General features: G+C 42.9%; 1 protein-coding gene across 4 annotated transcripts; it reads left to right on the forward strand.

Annotated features, from left to right (window-relative positions):
- Positions 1-1,792: 1,792 nt before the first annotated feature.
- LOC143298750 (uncharacterized) lies at positions 1,793-21,829 on the forward strand. Of its 4 annotated transcripts, none has more exons than XM_076611690.1 (7): positions 1,793-1,896; positions 3,135-4,290; positions 5,539-5,710; positions 7,270-7,433; positions 10,808-10,894; positions 15,715-15,829; positions 18,148-21,829. In XM_076611690.1, the coding sequence occupies exons 2-7, from the start codon at positions 3,176-3,178 to the stop codon at positions 18,259-18,261; spliced, it is 1,767 nt and encodes a 588-aa protein (XP_076467805.1). In that variant the 5' UTR covers positions 1,793-1,896; positions 3,135-3,175; the 3' UTR covers positions 18,262-21,829. The 4 variants fall into 4 exon arrangements, with proteins under 4 accessions (XP_076467805.1, XP_076467802.1, XP_076467804.1 ...); XM_076611687.1 differs by having other exon boundaries at positions 1,822-1,896; positions 2,541-4,290; XM_076611689.1 differs by having other exon boundaries at positions 1,862-1,896; positions 2,775-4,290.
- Positions 21,830-22,164: the final 335 nt, after the last annotated feature.

A 22,164-nucleotide genomic window follows, 5' to 3' on the forward strand; every position in this document is an offset into this window, starting at 1 on the left:
GTGATCGCTCTTCACCCATACTGGCGCACTTGAACGTTCTTCAAAGACGTGATGAATCCTCCCTCTCCATGTCCCTTCACTGTGGTGCACAACGCTGATTCCTTCATTAGTTCTGTCCCACCCTCACTTCTCCCTCTATCCCAGCCTCTCCCTGCCGTGTGTGTGTGTGTGTGTGTGTGTGTGTGTACGTGCGTGCGTGCGTGCGTGCGTGTGTGTGTGTGTACGTGCGTGCGTGCGTGTGTGTTTGTGTGTGTGTGTGTGTGTGTGAGTGCAATGATATGTATACATGTGTGTATGCGTGCGTGTGTGTGCAATAACATGTGTGCATGTGTACATGTGTGTATGCCGGGTGCGCGTATGTGTACAATTATATACATGTGTGTGTATGCGTGCGCGTGTGTGCAATTGTATGTCTGTATATGTTCATGTGTGTGTGTGTGTGTGTGTGTGTGTGTGTGTAAAGAAGGGAGGCAGACAAGTGCACGTAGGCAGGCAGTGTTTTATTGCAGCAGGTGCCAGCTCTTGCCTGCCGACACATCACATCACTGCACGGCACGGCACGGCACTGAATATGGTAGCAGTGGTGTAAAACTGCTTTGGGTGAGATGGTGACAGAGACAGACACAGAGACAGAGACAGAAAGACAAAGAGAGAGAGAGAGAGGGAGAGACAGAGACGTGCACACACACGCGCGCGCACAAGCGCCTGCACACACAGACACGTACGTACACCACTGACACACATATGGACACGCTCAGTGCGAGCGCGCACCGGCTGCACACAGACACACACACACGCCCGCGCGCGCACTGACACATCAATATACACCGGCACACGTGCGAGCGTCACAAACGCACACACACACACACACACACACACACACACACGCACACACATGAGTGGAAGAACAGATGCGCAGATGGTAACTAAAAAGGCAAACAGACAAAGCCGGAGAGAAAGAGGGAACTGATCAATGAGAGAGGGGGCCGAGAATACAGAGACAAATAACAGACAGACACGCAGACATACCCACACAAACTTGTATTTTGACAGTGAATGTAAAAATATGATCTTACCCGGTTTGTGGACTAATTGCAGTAATTCAATTGCCATTTAATATGAACGAAAATGACTATAAGTGAGGGAATTACCGAACATATTGTTTGGGTGTTTCAATCTTAAACCTATCGAAACCCGAAACCGGTGATAAAAATAGTGGACTGTTTGCAACTTCTGTCTAGATCTACATATCTAGATCTTCCATATCATACGCATTAACGACAGTAGGCATACTTTCTGCCATATGCGCTGGCGCTGACTGATACTGATGACCATCTCAGTCTCATCCAAATACCATTGGCATCCTTTACGAAATTCAACAGCTTTCAGCTTTTTTGTGATCATTTTAAAACTTACTTTTGATAAATTAATTGCTGTAGCAAATCATTTTTTTTTCCAGTTGACAATGGTCGCGTTTACTGATAAGTCTTAGCTATTATTTCATTTCATTTTTATGTCACTGATAAGTCTTAGCTATTATTTCATTTCATTTTTATGTCACTGACGTTATTGCTCAGTGAACTGAACACAAATCCAGGATAGGCTTAGTTTCAAAGCCTGCTGATAAGCGTGTTGCCGAGGTTATAGGGTCAGGCATCTGCTGCATTCTTTTTCTTCTTCTTCATTTATTCATTTGTTTGTTTATCTATTTTTAAGCACAAATGGCATAACGTATGATTCGGTGACGAGAACTCCATTGTGAGCCCTCGCTCTCCATCCTGAAGGGATGGAACTCCATCAAAGCGCAACAAAAGTGACAGAGTGGCGTCCCATATGGACTGAACATTCCGTTCGGCTCCCCTCTTCCACTGCAGTTCTTATCAAACTGAAACCACAGTATGTATTTTTTGTTTATTATATGTACAAAGATCTGTAGAAACATTTGAGAACAGTTCAAAGCATCTTTTCAAACATTTAAACAAACACTTCACAGATGAAGTCTGTCACACGGGTTGTTACGTGACAAGCGACGATTGTAGTGTGGCACGTTTTGCGCAGTTGTGTAAACCAAGGCCAAGGCTGGATGCATGAGAATCGATCATTTGGAAGCACAGAATCCGATGGTATGCCTGAAAATTGGAGGAGGGTGCGGGGAAAGATGACCACGACGTTGACAAGTGGGGGATGCGAACTTTCATCCAGTCTTTAGATTCAGTTTTACCCTCACTTATCCCGTAAGCTTTTACCCTCAGTGTCTCTGCATCCTGATCGCACACACTCACGCACACAACTAAATACCAACCACACATACTCATATACAGCAACGTATGTGTTAAAGCACATTTTGTGGTATCCATTCACATGCCAAGCATCCAGGCATGTACATGCAAATTAATTAGTTTCACATGCACACATACGCATACACACTAGCGTGCACACATACACATACACACACACACACACACACACACGCACACGCACACTTGTGAACAGTGTTTGTATAAATGAATGTGTAACCTTGAATATTCTATCACTTTCAGATCCTCAAGCAGGTTTCAAACGAAGTGTAAGGCTTATCAGCACTTACATAAAAATTATTAATGCAAACAAGTTTGTTGCTGACACTTATGGGTTTTGTCTCCATCCTGTTGTGTCCAAGTCCAAGCACTGCCAGTATGGCCAGCAGGTAAGAAGGAAGGAAGAGACAATGATGCCATCAGATTGTCACATTGGCTGGACTCAACCAGCACCAGCCTCAAACTTTGTGTCCTCAGACCTCTGTTGTGATGGTGCGAAGCCAGAATGTGCTGCTGAACATCAGAGTGGCACAGCTCAGGAACTGGGCAGCAGTGATGATGTGCAGACCAGCTTCTGCTGTGCAAAGTGTTGTGAGCGAGCTGAAAACTTGTGGGTGTCTGACTCACTGTTGCAAAACAAAAGAATAGAACATTTCCCTGAATGTGAAAAGTTTCGTGCTGGTGGTATGTGTGCTTGTCCTGGTTGCCATAAATCAAGTGTCATCAGCATTGATGAACTGGATGTGTGTATTGATGATTTTGAGCAGTCATGTTCAGTTACAGAGCCAGTCGGATTGGAAGGATCTAGATCTGATTTGCTCTGTACATGTTCTTCAGGACATAAGTCTGGAACCAGTGGAAAACTTGAAAGCAGACAGATGTACTCTTCAAAACAAAACAGAAACTCCAATGCAGACACAGAAAATGTATCCTCTGACAACAGAAATAATGCTGGTCAGTCAACCTCAGGTACAGACGCACATGATGAGGCAGACCATTATCATTCTATAGTGCAGCCTTCAGGTATAGGAAGTGACAGCTCTCCAGTGGAACAACACACACAGACAGACATTTATCATGAAGAAAACACAGAGTTTGGGACAAGTACCAGTGACCTGCACGGGCTGGCGCAAAGCCTGCGCATATGTTCTGAGGGTCTTTCCAGTGCAGATGTTGACAGTCTTCCAACAAGTGAACTTGCCTCATTTCAGTCAGGGCTTTCTCTGGAACCAGTATCCAGCACAGAATACCTTGACAGTGTGCCTTTGTTAAGTGCAGTGAGAATGGATCAGAACCAATTTGAACTCTCTGAGGCATCCTGTTTCAGTCGAGAAATTGACAGTCTTCCACTTGTAAGTGCAATCCACCTTGACCAAACATATACTGTTAATGAACAGTCATCATTTGGCCGCTTATCTCCGTTGATGTCGGTGGACGTGAGTGAGGTTCCAGATGAGTTGTTACTGAAAATCTTTTCCTACCTCAAGCCGGCTGAACTGTGCAGTCATGTGACAGCGGTGTGCAAATACTGGCGTCGCTTGGCCTACGACCACAGTCTGTGGAGGAAGCTGGATGTGTCCAACATCCGGATGAGAGGCCTTCAGCTGTGTCAGGTGGTCCTGCGGGTGTCTGGAGCCATCCACTACCTGGACATGTCTGGTGTGGAGCGCCTGACCAATGCGGAGATGGCGGTGGTGGCAGAGAACTGCCCTTTGCTGACCCACCTGGACCTGGGCTTCGTGGATGATCTCAACTGCACCATGATGCATGCCATCCTCACCTCCTGCCCCTGTCTGGAGTTCCTCAATGTGGAGGGCTGTCGCCACGTGAACAATGAGATGATGCGGGTGCTGGTGGCTTCGGCTGGGTCCCAATTGAAGCAGCTGAACTTTTCCCACTGCTCTCTGGTGGATGAAAGTCTGTGGCTGATGATGCGGAACATCCGGGGTCTGACTCACCTCAATATTGACGGCATTTCCTGGATCTCTGAATTGTAAGCGCTTCTTAGTTGTTTTTTTCTATTTCTATTTTGGTTTAATTAATTCATTTATTTATTTACTTTATTATTATTATTATTTTAATATATATACATTTTTTGCTTATTCTGGTTCTAATGATTGTGGTACTACTTGTATTTTGTGTGGTTGTGAAGTGGGGGTGATCAAATTTAATCAGTAGTCATTACTTTTGTAAGTTAAAATCTTTTTTTGTTTGTTTTTGAAAATGAATTGTTGAGTAAAGTCCAAACTGTGTGTCAATTTATTGATTACATGTATGCGTTTTGCTTCCAGACTATTGTGATGAATGAGGGCATGTTACTTTTTGTTTTTGTATAGTCCCAGTTTGAAACAATAGGTGATGAAACTGTTAGTTTTTGTATAGCCCCAGTTTGAAACAATAGGTAATGAAACTGTTAGTTTTTGTATAGTCCCAGTTTGAAACAATAGGTAATGAAATAAACACTTTTCCACTGATTTATCATATGATTTGTTAATAATGGTGGGGAAGAGAAAATGTTGATGCTAGTGTTGACTTAAAGTTTAAAGGGAAAGAAGAAAAAAAATAGCTGATCATGGTAAGAATTTTTCATTGTCATAATAGCAGAAACATGCATGTCTAATTTGATGGATTATTTGCAATTGAAAGTTTAGATTTTCATTAATTTTTTGTATGAATGGTAGGTCAGTTTGTCTGTGCCAACAAATAATTCTGCAACTTATATAATCACAACTGATTGGTAGTAAGCAGTCATGACACTACAGTACAAAATCACAACTTGTCTAAAGTTGCATTTGCATGGGTAGATATGCTATATCATGGTGTGTTCATGTCACCATGCCCCTGTGTGTTCGTGTGTGTGTGTGTGTGTGTGTGTGTGTGTGTGTGTGTGTGTTTGTGTGTGTGTGCAAGTGTTTGTGTGTGTGTGTGCGCGCGCGCGTGCACGGGTGCGCACATGTGGACATCCACAAGTATGGGTGTTGCGTGTTTGTGTGTGTTTGTTGTATATTTTGAATAAATGTGGAATTGTTACTACATGCTTTTCTGTATTTCTGTAAATGACATGGACTCCTGGATATTACCAGGATGGTAAGAGTGTGTCCAAAACTCTCTGTCAGTATTGACTGTGAATCACAGTTTGTTGATGGGTTGTTCATATGTCCAAAATCTTCCATCAGTTTTAATTGTGAGTCACAATCTGTTGACGTTGATAATCTGTTGACATGACATGTCATTCAAACAGAGTGGTGCGGCACCTGGCCTTGGAGTACAGCGGCACTATGGAATCATGGGAGCTGGACGGGAATGAACTGACGGACGGCACCATCCTGTCTGTGTCTGCCTGTCATTGCCTCAAGATCCTGTCTGTCTCCTTCTGTGAGCAGCTCACTGACCAGTCCATCAAACACCTGCAGGTGAGCTGCTTCCTCTGCAACTTGCAACTCCCACGCTCACTCGTACTACTATACAAACAGGCTTTTACATGCATGGCTGTTTTTTAGCCCACCATATATGCAGCCATGCTCTCTTTTCAGGGTGTGCGTGCTGGTTATGTTTTCATTTCCATAACTCACCCAACGCTGACATGGATGACAGGATTTTTTTTTGTAACCCTTTCAGCCCTTTAAGTTTTTCTGCTTGTGCAGCCTTCCCAGCCTGGCATGTTTTGGCCTAGCTGCATCAGCGGGAAGGGGTGCTTCACTTCAGGCACAAATTTGTAGGAGCTGCTCAACCAGTAGCAACCGATTTTCACATTATGACTGAAATATAATTTTGACACAAATTGCTGAAGTCTCAAGACAAAGGATGTAATAGTATACTTGTAACTTCAAATTAAAAACAGAAATAGTAAAATGTCAGCTTCTGTCGATGTTGAAGGTTGTGGGCTATCTACTTGATTGTCCACGCTGGTTGCTCATTTCATCTCCTTCACTTTCCCATGAATTATTGAAAGAATTATTAGACAAATTGTCATTATCTGGATTGAATTCGTTGCAAGAGTCCATCATAATTTCATTGAGCTCTAAACTGCGCAGTAAGCCTTTGACGTTTTACCATATCGATGCGGAAAACTGGATAAAATGCACACTATTCGTTCGATTTTTGGAGTGAAACTTCGCGTGCCAGTGAGGAAGGAAGTTAAGTTGGAGTTACTTCCCTTACATAGCAGTTTAATGCATAATAATGAGCTGATGAACTGGTTTAAATAAAAGGGTTTCTTCGCCTGCCTGTCAGGTGGGCTCAGGCGGAGAACGGCAATCAGTGGTGCACACCTCTCAGGTGGGCACAGAGTTAAATGAGATAACATGCAGACTTGATCTTCTGCTTGTGTATGAACCCAAAGGGAGTTCAGGTGGCAGCAGGTCTGCACGTGTTGACTTGGGAGATTAGGAAAATCTCCATCCTTAACCCACCAGATGCCATGATTTGAATCCAGGATCCTCAGATTGAAACGTTAACACTTTAACCACTCAGCTGTTGCACTCGGCAGTTGAAGTGCTGATCCTCATTATTCCATGCACATGACCATATTGGGTGGGCAGTGTTATTTGCTGTTTTAATGTACGTTTTCATTTATTTCAAGAAAAGATAGAATTTACCTTTTTCTCTTTTCGATCATGGTTCTGAAATCCACACACTGTTACCATATTGTCCATCCTCCCTGAGGGTGGATGTGACTCCGGATTCAAGCTGCGCCCTATTTATTGAATACAAATGTTGTGAAACCTTAACAACTGACACTGCTTCCCTTCTCCCCCACTTGCTACCATTTCCTCTCTCTCTCTCTCTCTCCATCTCTCTCTCTGTCTCTGTCTCTCTTTCTTCTTTTATACTGGTATTTTTTTTTAAAGATTTTATTTTCTCACCTTTGCCCAGACGGCTGGATGTAAACAAGTTTTCAACATTTCACACTTTTTCCATTACCCCGTGTTGAAACAAGAATTTGTTTTGTTTTACTTTCCTCCTGTGGCAGCGTCTGGAGAACCTAGAGAAGCTGAGTCTGCGCAAAGGTCCAGCCTTCTCAGCGTCGGCCCTGACGGAGCTGCTGAGCAGCCCCACCCTGCGCAGCCTGACCTACCTGGACCTGACCGAGTGCCAGCAGCTGGAGGACCAGGGGGTGCAGGCCATCGCTCACACGTAAGGTCGTCTTGTTTTGTGTTGCTTCTTGTCATAGGGAGGACGATGGTAGAATGGTTCAGCCGCTCAGCCGCCAGTGTAAAGAGTCCGTGAGGTTGTGGGTTGGAATCCCACTCTCGCTCTTTGTCCCAAGTTTGACTGGAAAATCAAACTGAGCGTCTCAGTCATTTGGATGAGTTGATTAACCAAGGTCCTCGTGTGCAGTATGCACTCGGTGCACAGGAAAAGAACCCATGATATTTGTATTTGTATTTCTCTTTTTTGTCACAACAGATTTCTTTGTGTGAAATTTGGGCTGCTCTCCCCAGGGAGAGTTTGTCGCTACACAGAGCGCCACCCATTTTTGGGGTATTTTTTTCCTGTGTGCAGTTTTATTTGTTTTTCCTATTGAAGTGGATTTTTCTACTGAATTTTGCCAGGGACAACCTTCTGTTGCCGTGGATTCTTTTACATGCTCTAAGTGAATGCTGCACATGGGACCTCGGTTTATCGTCTCAACAGAATGACTAGCATCCAGCCCACCACTCAAGGTGTAGTGCAGGGGGAAATGATATTGGCGACTGAACGGTGATTTGAACCAGCGGACTCAGATTCTCTTCCTTCCTAGGCGGGCGTGTTACCTCTTGGTCATCACTCCACTCGATAACAAGTGTTGTCCACTGGCATGTGACGGGCGCAATAGCCGAGTGGTTAAAGCGTTGGACTGTCAGTCTGAGGGTCCCGGGTTCGAATCACGGTGACGGTGCCTGGTGGGTGGAGATTTTTAGGATCTCTCAGGTCACCATATGTGCAGACCTGCTAGTGCATGAACCCCCTTCGTGTGTATATGCAAGCAGAAGATCAAATACGCATGTTAAAGATACTGTAATCCATGACAGCGTTCGGTGGGTTATGGAAACAAGAACATACCCAGCATGCATACCCCTAAAAACGGTGTATGGCTGCCTACATGGCGGGGTAAAAATGGTCATACACGTAAAAGCCCACTTGTGTGCATACGAGTGAATGCAGAAGAAGAAGTCCTCTGGCATAATTCTGTAGAAGAAATCCACTATGACAGGTACAGAAACATTTCAGCATGCACTCTGTATTAAGCGCTTTGGGTTATGCTGCTGGTCAGGCATCCACATTGCAGATGTGGTGTAGCGTATGTGGATTTTGTTGGAACGCAGTGACGCCTCCTTGAGAAACTGAAACCAAACTAAAACTGTCACAACAGATGTCTCCGTGAATTCGGGTGCTCTGTGCCCAGTGAGAGCGTGTCTCTTGCAGCCTCTTGCTGTCTGTGTTCAGATCCAGGTGTCAGGGATGCCTGTATAGGTGATGGTGTTCTATTGTATTATAGTACTCTTTTCATATGCAAGTGGCTGGGACACCGTACAGGTGATGGTATTCTATTGTATTGTATTACTCTTTTTTCAGAACAGATTTCTGTGTGTGAAATTCAGATTGCTCTTCCTGAGAAGAGCATGGCAATACAGTGCGGTGCCACTCTTTTAATTTTTTCCTTTTTTTTTCTGTCTGCAAGTGTATTTATTTTTAATTAAAGAGGATTTTTCTTCAGATTTTTGTCAGGGACAACTGTTTTGTTGCCATGGGTTCTTTTAAGTGTGTTAAGCACATGCTGTACATGGGACCTCAGTTCGATATCTCATCTGAAAAACTACCACCCGCACCACCTTGCAATAGCCGAATGGTTAAAGCATTGGACTTTCAATCTGAGGGTCCTGGGTTCAAATCTCAGTGATGGCACCTGGTGGGTAAAGGGTAGAGATTTTTCTGATCTCCCAGGTCAACATTTGTGCAGACCTGCTAGTGCCTGAACTTCTTTCGTGTGTATATGCATGCAGAAGATCAAATACTCAGGTTAAAGATCCTGTGATCCGTGTCAGCGTTTGGTGGGTTATGGAAACAAGAGCATACCCAGCATGCACACCTCCGAAAACTGAGTATGGCTGCCTACATGGCAGGGTAAATAAATAAAACGGTCATATTCGTAAAATGTTACATGTCTTTTTGAGTGTGTATGTGTGCATGCCTGAATTCTGGTTGAATGACACAGGAAACTAAATGTAAATTGTAAAGTGCTTAGAGCTTGGTCTCTGACCAAGGATAGGTGCTGTATAAGCATCAATCAGTCAATCATGTCTAGTGGAGGGGGAGTGAAAATCTTGGTCCAGTTTGAATTTTTTTAATGGGTCTTGAACCTGTGGACACTTGCTTCTTAGTTAGGCACATTACCACTAGGCCATCTTTCCACTTAAGCATTATTTGTTTTCTGACATAATGTTCACAACCTTTGTTATTTCATTTATCTATGCTTTTTACGTCAGATCAGTTGAAGGCTACTTTTGTTGTATTGTTTTGTATTACTTTAAGTCACAGCAGATTATCGGTGAGATTCTTCTTTCTGTGCTTCAGTTGTTCACCTGTCTTTGATAGCAGTTACCTTGTACGGATTGACACCCACTGTGACAGTCGATCCTCTGAGCTACTTAACTTGTGAACAACAGCTTCGTTCCCATTGAGGGCAGTGATAATGAAGTTGGATGTGGATGTGCACTTATTACTCTGATGCATGCGTGTGTGTGTGTGTGTGTGTAGTCACATTTTGGTGTGTGTATGTAACATAGATGTAATGTTTTATGTTAACAAAAGCGTTTTTGTAAAGCACCTAGAGCAGATTTCTGGATAGTGTGCTATATAAGTATCCATTATTATTATTATTAAAGGGTGAACTGAAAATGCACAGAGAGAGGGTATTGAACCAAGGGAGGTAACTAGCTGTGTCTGTGTTTGATTTTCTGCATAAGCAGGGTTGTAAATCCCTGCCGGAGTCTGCTCTAGTGATTCACAGTAAGTATATTAGATTGAACATAAATCTAGGAAAAAAAAAATTCCTTTTGGAAATGGGGAAGTCAGCTGATATAATTATTGATCAGAAAAGATGTTCTGATGTGGTTTTATTGGATTTTCTGCAGATTTTTTGTGTGAAAAAGTACAGAGATTGAGAGTGCTACTCACCTGATGAAGGTAAAGTGAAGGCTGGTTTTTGCTGTCACTGTTGTCAGCTTTGGGTGTGTAGTCCATTGGTCCTTTGTCAGGTACATGTCCTTTTTCTTCCACAGGTGCTTGTCATTACTGTGTTTTCAGGAGTTGTTATTTTAAATACTGGATTTTTTTTGTTTATACAGGCAACTAGAAGCAGTTGTCTTGTAATTTGATAGATGAAGCACTGCTCTCAGTCTCAGTAGGAGTGTGGTTAGTAATATATATATATATATATAGATAGATAGATAGATAGATATAGATTTAGATAGATATATAAATTCTGTGGAACAGAGCATGACAGGTGAAAATATGTCTTGTTACAGGTGTAGCCAAAAGCTGAAGACACTGTGTTTGTCCTGGTGTTGGGATGTCACTGACAAAGGCATGGAGCACATCGCCAGTAGATGTAGGTAAGTGTGTTTAGGTGTTGTCACTGACATCACCAGTAGATGTAGGTACATGTTCTGGTATTATCACTGACTTTTACCTGTAGTTGTAGGTTAGTGTGTTCAGGTGTTGTCACTCACATCAGCAATAGATGTCGATAAGTGTGTTAAGGTGTTATCACTGACATCAGCAATAGATGTCGATAAGTGTGTTCAGGTGTTATCACTCACATCAGCAATAGATGTCGATAAGTGTGTTAAGGTGTTATCACTGACATCAGCAACAGATGTAGGTAAGTGTGTTTAGGTGTTGTCACTGACATCACCAGTAGATGTAGGTACATGTTCTGGTATTATCACTGACTTTTACCTGTAGTTGTAGGTTAGTGTGTTCAGGTGTTGTCACTACCTTTTACCAGTAGTTGTAGGTAAGTATGTTCAGGTGTTGTCACTGACATCAGCAATCGATGTAGGTAATTGTGTTCAGGTGTTATCAATATATCACCAGTATATGTAGGTAAGTGTTCAGGTAGAATCACTGACATCACCAGTAGATGCAGGTAAGTGTGTTCAGGGGTTGTCATTGACATGAGCAATAGATGTCGATAAGTGTGTTAAGGTGTTATCACTGACATCAGCAATAGATGTCGATAAGTGTGTTCAGGTGTTATCACTGACATCAGCAATAGATGTCGATAAGTGTGTTCAGGTGTTATCACTGACATCAGCAATAGATGTAGATAAGTGTGTTAAGGTGTCATCACTGACATCAGCAATACATGTCAATAAGTGTGTTCAGGGGTGGTCACTGACATCAGCAGTAAATGTAGGTACATGTTCTGGTATTATCACTGACTTTTACCTGTAGTTGTAGGTTAGTGTGTTCAGGTGTTGTCACTAACTTTTATCAGTAGTTGAAGGTAAGTGTGTGCTGGTGTTATCACTGACTTTTACTAGCAGTTGTAGGTAAGTGTGGGTGGGTGTTATCACTGACTTTTACTTGTAGTTGTAGGTAAGCATGTTCTGTTGTTATCACTGACTTTTATCATAGTTATAGGTACGTGTGTTCAGGTGTTGTCACTGATTTTGCCAGAAGTTCTAGGTAAGTGTCCTGGTATTATCACTGACTTTTACCTGTAGTATGTTAGTGTGTTCAGGTGTTGTCACTAACTTTTGCCAGTAGTTTAACACTTTGGCCGCTGTTGTCGCCTTTCGGCACCCACTAGGGAGACCGCTGATGTCGCCAAAAGGTGACCAGATCAGGGTGGATCATTCACAAACCTACCACTCTTATTTTGGGGAGGTTTGAAAGGCCATATTTTGGTCACAGTCAGATGGTGAGGTGTGTGATGGTCACAGTCAGATGGTGAGGTGTGTGTGGTGGTCACAGTCAGATGGTGAGGTGTGTGGTGGTCACAGTCAAATGGTGAGGTGTGTGATGGTCACAGTCAAATGGTGAGGTGTGTGATGGTCAGTCAGATGGTGAGGTGTGTGGTGGTCAGTCAGATGGTGAGGTGTGTGATGGTGTCAGTCAGATGGTGAGGTGTGTGGTGGTCACAGTCAGATGGTGAGGTGTGTGTGATGGTCACAGTCAGATGGTGAGGTGTGTGTGGTGGTGGTCACAGTCAGATGGTGAGGTGTGTGGTGGTCACAGTCAGATGGTGAGGTGTGTGTGGTGGTGGTCACAGTCAGATGGTGAGGTGTGTGGTGGTCACAGTCAGATGGTGAGGTGTGTGTGATGGTGGTCACAGTCAGATAGTGAGGTGTGTGGTGGTCACACTCAGATGGTGAGGTGTGTGGTGGTCACAGTCAGATGGTGAGGTGTGTGGTGGTCACAGTCAGATGGTGAGGTGTGTGTGGTGGTCACAGTCAGATAGTGAGGTGTGTGGTGGTCACAGTCAGATAGTGAGGTGTGTGGTGGTCACAGTCAGATGGTGAGGTGTGTGGTGGTCACAGTCAGATGGTGAGGTGTGTGGTGGTCACAGTCAGATGGTGAGGTGTGTGTGGTGGTCACAGTCAGATAGTGAGGTGTGTGATCATCACAGTCAGATGATGAGGTGTGTGGTGGTCACAGTCAGATGGTGAGGTGTGTGTGATGGTCACAGATGGTGAGGTGTGTGTGGTGGTGGTCACAGTCAGATGGTGAGGTGTGTGTGGTGGTCACAGTCAGATGGTGAGGTGTGTGTGATGGTCACAGTCAGATGGTGAGGTGTGTGTGATGGTCAGTCAGATGGTGAGGTGTGTGGTGGTCACAGTCAGATGGTGAGGTGTGTGATGGTCACAGTCAGATGGTGAGGTGTGTGATGGTCAGTCAGATGGTGAGGTATGTGTGATGGTCACAGTCAGATGGTGAGTTGTGTGTGATGGTCACAGTCAGATGGTGAGGTGTGTGTGATGGTCAGTCAGATGGTGAGGTGTGTGTGATGGTCACAGTCAGATGGTGAGGTGTGTGATGGTCACAGTCAGATGGCGAGGTGTGTGATGGTCAGTCAGATGGTGAGGTGTGTGATAGTCAGTCAGATGGTGAGGTGTGTGTGATAGTCAGTCAGATGGTGAGGTGTGTGATGGTCAGTCAGATGGTGAGGTGTGTGTGATGGTCAGTCAGATGGTGAGGTGTGTGTGATGGTCAGTCAGATGGTGAGGTGTGTGGTGGTCACAGTCAGATGGTGAAGTGTGTGGTGGTCACAGTCAGATGGTGAGGTGTGTGTGGTGGTGGTCACAGTCAGATGGTGAAGTGTGTGATGGTCACAGTCAGATGGTGAGGTGTGTGATGGTCAGTCAGATGGTGAGGTGTGTGATAGTCAGTCAGATGGTGAGGTGTGTGTGATAGTCAGTCAGATGGTGAGGTGTGTGATGGTCAGTCAGATGGTGAGGTGTGTGTGATGGTCACAGTCAGATGGTGAAGTGTGTGGTGGTCACAGTCAGATGGTGAGGTGTGTGTGATGGTCAGTCAGATGGTGAGGTGTGTGTGATGGTCACAGTCAGATGGTGAAGTGTGTGGTGGTCACAGTCAGATGGTGAAGTGTGTGGTGGTCACAGTCAGATGGTGAGGTGTGTGTGGTGGTGGTCACAGTCAGATGGTGAAGTGTGTGATGGTCAGTCAGATGGTGAGGTGTGTGATGGTCAGTCAGATGGTGAAGTGTGTGGTGGTCACAGTCAGATGGTGAGGTGTGTGTGGTGGTGGTCACAGTCAGATGGTGAGGTGTGTGTGGTGGTGGTCACAGTCAGATGGTGAAGTGTGTGATGGTCAGTCAGATGGTGAGGTGTGTGATGGTCAGTCAGATGGTGAAGTGTGTGATGGTCACAGTCAGATGGTGAGGTGTGTGGTGGTCACAGTCAGATGGTGAGGTGTGTGGTGGTCACAGTCAGATGGTGAGGTGTGTGATGGTCAGTCTGATGGTGAGGTGTGTGATGGTCAGTCAGATGGTGAGTTGTGTGTGATGGTCACAGTCAGATGGTGAGGTGTGTGTGATGGTCAGTCAGATGGTGAGGTGTGTGATGGTCAGTCAGATGGTGAGTTGTGTGTGATGGTCACAGTCAGATGGTGAGGTGTGTGATGGTCAGTGAGATGGTGAGGTGTGTGTGATGGTCACAGTCAGATGGTGAGGTGTGTGTGATGGTCAGTCAGATGGTGAGGTGTGTGTGATGGTCAGTCAGATGGTGAGGTGTGTGTGATGGTCACAGTCAGATGGTGAGGTGTGTGTGATGGTCAGTCAGATGGTGAGGTGTGTGATGGTCAGTCAGATGGTGAGGTGTGTGTGATGGTCACAGTCAGATGGTGATTTGTGTGTGATGGTCACAGTCAGATGGTGAGGTGTGTGATGGTCACAGTCAGATGGTGAGGTGTGTGTGTGGTCACAGTCAGATGGTGAGGTGTGTGATGGTCAGTCAGATGGTGAGGTGTGTGTGATGGTCACAGTCAGATGGTGAGGTGTGTGTGATGGTCAGTCAGATGGTGAGGTGTGTGTGATGGTCACAGTCAGATGGTGAGGTGTGTGTGATGGTCAGTCAGATGGTGACCATTTACCTTGTGGATGTATTGTGAGGTGTGTGTGATGAGAAAATTTCTGTAAAAATAAACATGCTTTTATAAATCCTTTTCAACATGTGTGGAGAGAAGCATGTGAGCAGAGTGATAAATGTAATTATTACAGAAATTATAAATATGTTTTTATGGAGATAGATGTAAATCATATTTACCAGACATATATATATATAATCAAAGTTACTGATTGAACTGGAGATATGAAATAGCACTCCATAATGAATTATGAACCCACCAAGAGTTTAGTATGTCAGTTATTGGAAGCAAATTTCATTTTATTATGGAATGTGCAAAGATGCTAAAAAATGTTTAAAAAGAAATATCTGCCAAAAATTGTATGTTGCTCCAAAATGTGTTTACAGTGTCTGAATGGTTGTAAAAACGTAACAGTTGAATTGATGCAAGTTTATATAAATTGGGAAGTGCTGTTTAACTTTGTTTGACAACTTTTTCAAACATTGCTATTTGCATATATTCATAATTTGGGCATGCTGTTTGTTAACTCACTCCATACGAACGGCGAAAGAGACGACGTTAACAGCGTTTCTCCCCAATTACCATCATCAAAATATTGCAAGCGAAAGGCTCTTATACTGAAGAGGTGAATGTTGATAAAGAATACCACAATTCTGACGACGGAAGCTAAAGGCTGGGTCATTGAGACACCCACTGGACCCCCGAGGGGTCTGTGTAGAGGAGAAGAGAGGACTGGCCGTACTGAATGAGTTAAACGATGTTGTGGTCCTCCATGCAGCAACAAGAGTTGAAGGTTTGAACTTGAGAAACTTGATGTTGACAGTCAGCTGGTGAACATGTACCTGGTGGGTCTGCATCGACTGGAAGGACTGTGGCTGCCCATGGCTCTGGATAACATGGCCAACCTGGTCTACATCTCCTTTGAGCAATGCAATGAGGTACACACTCCCTCCTCATGTTTATTATAAAAGTGTCATTGTAAAGTTTCGGGGTTTTTTTGTGGGGGTTGTGTATTTTTCTGTATTTGACATGTGGTAATTGTACACATCTTTGTTAGTGTTTTGTGTGCTGGTTTAAACATATTTTATTCTTTTAAGGACAGTACCCTGCAGCAGTAAACAGTAAAACTTCAAGCACAACAAGCTGAAGCATATAAAGTGTACTCTTGTGACAGTGTGTGTACAGCATTTGGCTGCAAGAAAGAAACATTTACAGTGATCATGGAGCTGGAAGGGGAAAACACACACACACACACACACACAGAAGTAAAAACAAACAAATGCACAAAAAACCCCAAAAAACACAGCAATAATAAACAAGAAAATGAAGAGAGGCAAGATGGAACACCCTGAGCACAGCTCCAGACTTGGGATCAAGCCAAACAAACAGATATCAACATCAATTTGTTACCAGGGGAGAACACTGAGAGGATACAGTGGTAAGGAACAGGTATGGAAAGCCTGAATGTTCTTAAACAAGTGCAGACCTGTTAAAAAAAAAAAGATGAAGAAAATTACCCACCACAACAAGTATTTTGTATGTTTTTATCTCCCATCAGTATAGCCAGACAGTGGTGTGAGTTGAACTATCTATTGATGGGCGTAATAGCGAGTGGTTAAAGTGTTGGAAAAGTGTTGGACTTTCAGTCTGAGGGTCCCAGGTTCGAATCTCGGTAACAGCGCCTGGTGGGTAAAGGGTGGAGATTTTTCCGATCTCCCAGGTCAACATACGTGCAGATCTGTTTGTGCCTGAACCCCCTTTGTGTGGAAATGCAAGCAGAAGATCAAATAAGCACATTAGAGATCCTGTAATCCATGTCAGCGTTGAGTGGGTTATGGAAACAAGAACATACCAGCATGCACCCCCCCCCCCCCCCCGAAAATGGAGTATGGCTGCCTACGTGGCAGGGTAAAAATGGTCATACATGTAAAAGCCCACTCGTGTACATATGAGTGAACGTGGGAGTTGCAGCCCACGAACGAAGAAGAAGAATAAGTATCAATTGTCTCAGCACGGGCCTGTTGATGGAGGGGATGGTTTCAGTTTCAGTTTCAGTTTCTCAAGGAGGCGTCACTGCGTTCGGACAAATCCATACACGCTACACCACATCTGTTGAGCAGATGCCTGACCAGCAGCATAACCCAAAGCGCTTAGTCAGGCCTTGAGTGCATGCTTACATATTTGTGTACCTATGAAAGTGGATTTCATTTTACGTAATTTCGCCAGAGGACAACACTCGTTGCCATGGGTTCTTTTTCAGTGTGCCAAGTGCGTGCTGCACACGGGACCTCAGTTTATCGTCTCATCCGAAAGACTAGACGCTCAGTTTGATTTTCCAGTCAAACTTAGGAGAAAGGGCGAGAGCGGGATTCGAACCCACACCCTCACGGACTCTCTGTATTGGCAGCTGAGCGTCTTAACCATTCTGCCACCTTCCTCCTATGGGGATGGTGTATCAAGAAGTGGGCAGTGTCTTCCACTGCAGAGCTGCAGTCACACAAAGAGCTGTTTCTAAGATATCTGTAATGGTCATGATTTAGTTTACCACTTCCTAATCTCATTTTGCAGAGGTTTATTTTTGATGCCCTGTTGGGTAAAAATAATACTTTGTCATTGCTGTTAGTATTATTGAGGAAGTGTGTTAGGACACTTAGAAAATAGGACTGTTTAATATTATGATATTATGAGGGAGGTAATTCCAGAGAGCGGTTTGTATGTGTCTGTTTTTTGTGTGTGTGTGTGTGTGTGTGTGTGTGTGTTGTATGGTGTGTGTGTGTTGTGTGTCTCTGTGTGTGTGTGTGTGTGTGTTGTGTGTTGTATGGTGTTTGTGTGTTGTGTGTGTGTGTGTTTTATCTTCAGTTTAACGTCAATTCATTATAAGTGTTTTTAGACGGAAAGGAGTAAGGAAGTGGATAAAGGAAAGGGAATGCATGTGAATATTAGTGTAAAAAGTATTCATGTTATGTATCAGAGGAAAAGTATATTATAAGAAAAAGGTCTAAAGAGATTGTGGTGTGTATTGAATGAGGTGTCATGGGAAGGAGAATATGTATATGCATATCAAGTATTAACCTACAACAATGTAAATATAAATAACAACATTAATTATAACACATCAAAGGAGGATACCAACTGGACTGGAGTTTAAAATTTCCGAAAACATTCTAAGCAATGAATAATCATTCAAAATCTTTTCAGTGGCTAATGAAATATTGTGTGTGTGTGTGTGTGTGTGTGCGTGTGCGCGCGTTTGCAGGTGGTGGACAGTGTGATAGAGGAGGCAGTGAGAGACAAACCTGACCTGGCCATCCTCAACTACTATGGAGAGCTATTCATGCAAAAAGCGATCCCATCGCGGCTCATCGTGTAAGTGGAAGGTACTCTGTGAGGCAGTGCACTATGACAGCCATTCTCTGTAACAGTGACGTTGTTGGCTGGGCCTGAAAGCAGTGTGGTAACAAAAGTACTGCAATGGGAGGAGGGTCATCTTGTATTCTTTGTGTGTGCCAAGACTGGTGTTCAGCAGATCCAACCTTGACGTTGTTCAGTTTTCAGCTTGGAAGGGGAGAGATTCGCTGATTTTTTTTTTTTTTTTTTTTTTTTTCTTAATTTAAAAAAAAATTTATAGACAGTTGATTCCAGGATCAGAAAGAATGTGTGCGGGAGACAGAAGGAAACATTAAAAAGTTGTGAGAGCATTTTGTTGTTTGTTGACACCAAAGTCACATACCCTTGGACATATATGATTGTGTTGACACTGAAGTGGTGTATCCTTGGACATATTTCATATTGTTGACACTCATCATATTTTCGAATGTGGACCCTGAAGTAATATACTTAAGGGCATATTTGAGTGTTGAGATCAAAGTAATAATATACCCAAGGACATATTTTAGAATGTTGACTCTGAAATTGTTTACTCCAGGGCATAATTTAGCATTGATGCTAAAACGGCATCCTCCATGGCATATTTGAGGGTGTTGACTTTGGAGCAATATACACTGGGGTATTTTTGAGAGTGTTTAACAATAGGCATATGCTTGAAGGCATATCTGAGGGAGTTGATACTAAAGCTGTATACCCTGCGATATATTGAAAGTGGTGTACTGTAGGAATCAACAACTGAATGTAATTCAAAGAGTAAGGACTATAATCTGTTGTTTTTTTCTTGTATTTTTCTAAATGAATAAAAATGATTTGGGGCAAGAAAAAAGAAAAAAAAGAAAAGAAAAAAGGAAGAACATGTTGATAGTGTTTTATGATTTAGTTTGACTTTTCATTTGATTTAGTTTGACTTATAGTTTTTCAGAGCACTTGTTAATATGTATTCTCACTTGTTCAGAGTACTTTGATGAAAGGTATTATTTTAAGCTGAGAGACATGCATGGTTGAAATCTGTCTAAACACTGTAGCGCATCAGATTCATATTGAGCCAGACTATGAACCCAGCAGTGTGATGTTCTTGGTAAAAAAATGAATGAAAAAAAAAAAATCAACGTGACTCAGAATTAAAACATCTTGCATTGCTGCCTGAAATCTGTCAGTCTTGCAGCAAGTTTCCATAATGATGATGATGAATGAATTCATGATGGCGGCGATCAGTGGAGTAGACAAGCAAACAGACAACACAGCAAGGGAAGAAGACAGTTCCAGTGTCAGGGACTTGACACTGACTTGACATTGACTTTGCCTGAAGGTGCAGACTTGGTTGCGGCAGTCACAGTGATTAGCTCATCATTGTCCGGACTTCTGCTTTGTGTTTGTCAGTGATTCTGAAGAGTCAAGACTTTCTGGTTTCTTGGTGGGCGAATGTGTGTATGGATGAAGTTGTGCTGTGCATGCATGCATTCAATACGTTCTTGAGTGATATCTCAGGTTTCTCCGTGAACAAAAGTTTGCTTTGAAATTTACATCCATCTTTTTTTTTCTTTGTTTATCTCTACCTTGTACTATATCTCATGGATTGTTAAACTCTTTTGTTGTAATAATTAGGAGGGTGCATCTTACAATCTGAAGCACCTTGTTATCAGGAAATGGTATGTGCCTTTGTTATTTAAAGAGTAGCAGCACTTTTTCCTTGTTTAATATTTCTAGAATTATTGCACAAATGTATTCACTGAGCAAGTAACATTTCTTGCTGCATTTTACTTTGATAGTCTGGTGAATTTGGTGTTGGCAGGTTTTGTGTTGTTTTGGACAGGAAGAAGTCATACCTGTCATACTCCATGATGAAGTACTTTACTGCATTGCATTGCACTGCTGTGCTGCTTTTCGCAATAGTTTAACTCTCAGTGAAAGTCAGGTGGTGGTTAGTGGAAGAGCGGGTCATTACAATGCAGTATCCCCCCTCTCGGTTCTTTTTTTTCTTTCTTTCTGTGTTTGTATATAGTATGGTTCCCTGTCAGAATGTGTTTATTTAAAAGATTCTTGCTGGAGAATTCTGTTTGTTGCTAAGGGGTCTTTTTGTTTGTGCTTAGTGCATGGTGCATAGTGTGGAATCCAGACTATCAGTCAAGGTGTGGTGGAGTTTGGACAAAAACCTGGTCTACGATAAGACTTGACCATAGAATCCTGGCTGGCTAGACTGGTGCCCTGTCTACTGGCCCCAGTTCCACAGGTCTGTCTCAGATGTTGTTGGCAGAAAGCATAGTTTGTCTTCTACTTGAAACCAGAACAAGTATTCTGTAAGCCACCCCCAGTAATCTGTCATGTCCATGCATATTTGTAAATGAAGAGTGTTCTTCAGTGGGTTGCCTCTTAAGGTTTTCTGCCCCAGATGAGTGCATGGCAACAGATGGGACATTGGGAATTGCAACCATGACAGAAATGTGAATTGGAACATTGAAGGTGGGGACAGGGAAAAAAAGTGAAAACTGAATTAGTTAGTGTGCAGAACATGGCGTTGGCTTCAGAGGTGCTGGATACGAAGATGGAGCATTTTTGTGCTGAGTTAATGTTTGTCAATCTCTTGAAACAGTGCAATAACCATTCACTGTATTTTTATGCTTTGTTGACTAAATGTTTCAGTTCCGTTTTATATGTTGACTTCTTTTTCTTTCTTTCTTTTTTTCTCATATGGATTAAAGTTGATTGATTTTAAGAGGTAGGTTCTGTACATTAAGTTTTGGTATGACAAGTGTGAAATTTATTATGTATTTTATTTGACAGCAGTATCAGAGTGAAAATATTGGCATGAAGGTAAAACTATAGAATGAAGGTTTGCGCACAGGTGGTGCATGCACACATATTTCCATCAGTGACAGGACTAGTTAGACACATTTATTTTTACATAAAAATTACTACCTTTTTGTTTTATCAATCTCTTGTTCTTTTTAAAGACAAGGCAGTTTTTACGCCTCGACCTGTTCAGTCAAAATAATCTGTGTTGCAAGCAGACAGACATTGAAAGAAAAAAAATCAGAATACATTTATGTGTGTGTGTGTGTGTGTGTAGGGCGTTTATTTTGTGTTTTTTGATGTGATGATTAATATTTGCAGTCTGTATCATTGTCTTGGTGTATTCTTCCTTCCTTGTATGTCTTTATATGCTGTTGTGTGATGTAATGCATATGGATTTGTCCGAACGCACTGACGCCTCCTTAAGCTACTGATACTGTGTATCATTTTGTATGTTGTACTGCTTCATGGGAGGCCCTTTGAGCTCACAGGTGGGGCGTTTGCGCCATATAACTACAATATGTATTACCAGGATTATTATTATCATCATCTGAGTCGAGTATTTATATTGCCTTGTGATCAAATAAAGTATTTTCCTTTTTTTTCTTTGCTTTTATTGTTATTTTTCCTCTTTGCCTTGTCTGCAGAGGCCATAGCCTGTGGCATATATATATATATTTTGATGTGTTTTGGTTGCAATAAATCAAGATGTTGAAGTGTATGTATATGAATTGTGTTGTCAATAATAAAGAGTGAGCATTTGTTGCAGAGTATGACGGGCGCAATAGCCGAGTGGTTAAAGCGTTTGACTTTCAATCTGAGGGTCCCGGGTTCGAATCACGGTGACGGTGCCTGGTGGGTAAAGGGTGGAGATTTTTACGATCTCCCAGGTCAACGCATGTGGAGACCTGCTAGTGCCTGAACCCCCTTCTTGTGTATATGCAAGCAGAAGATCAAATACGCATGTTAAAGATCCTGTAATCCATGTCAGCGTTCGGTGGGTTATGGAAACAAGAACATACCCAGCATGCACACCCCTGAAAACGGAGTATGGCTGCCTACATGGCGGGGTAAAAACGGTCATATACGTAAAAGC

The sequence above is a fragment of the Babylonia areolata genome, chromosome 24, assembly GCF_041734735.1.
Source record: "Babylonia areolata isolate BAREFJ2019XMU chromosome 24, ASM4173473v1, whole genome shotgun sequence".
NCBI classification, from domain to species: domain Eukaryota; kingdom Metazoa; phylum Mollusca; class Gastropoda; order Neogastropoda; family Buccinidae; genus Babylonia; species Babylonia areolata.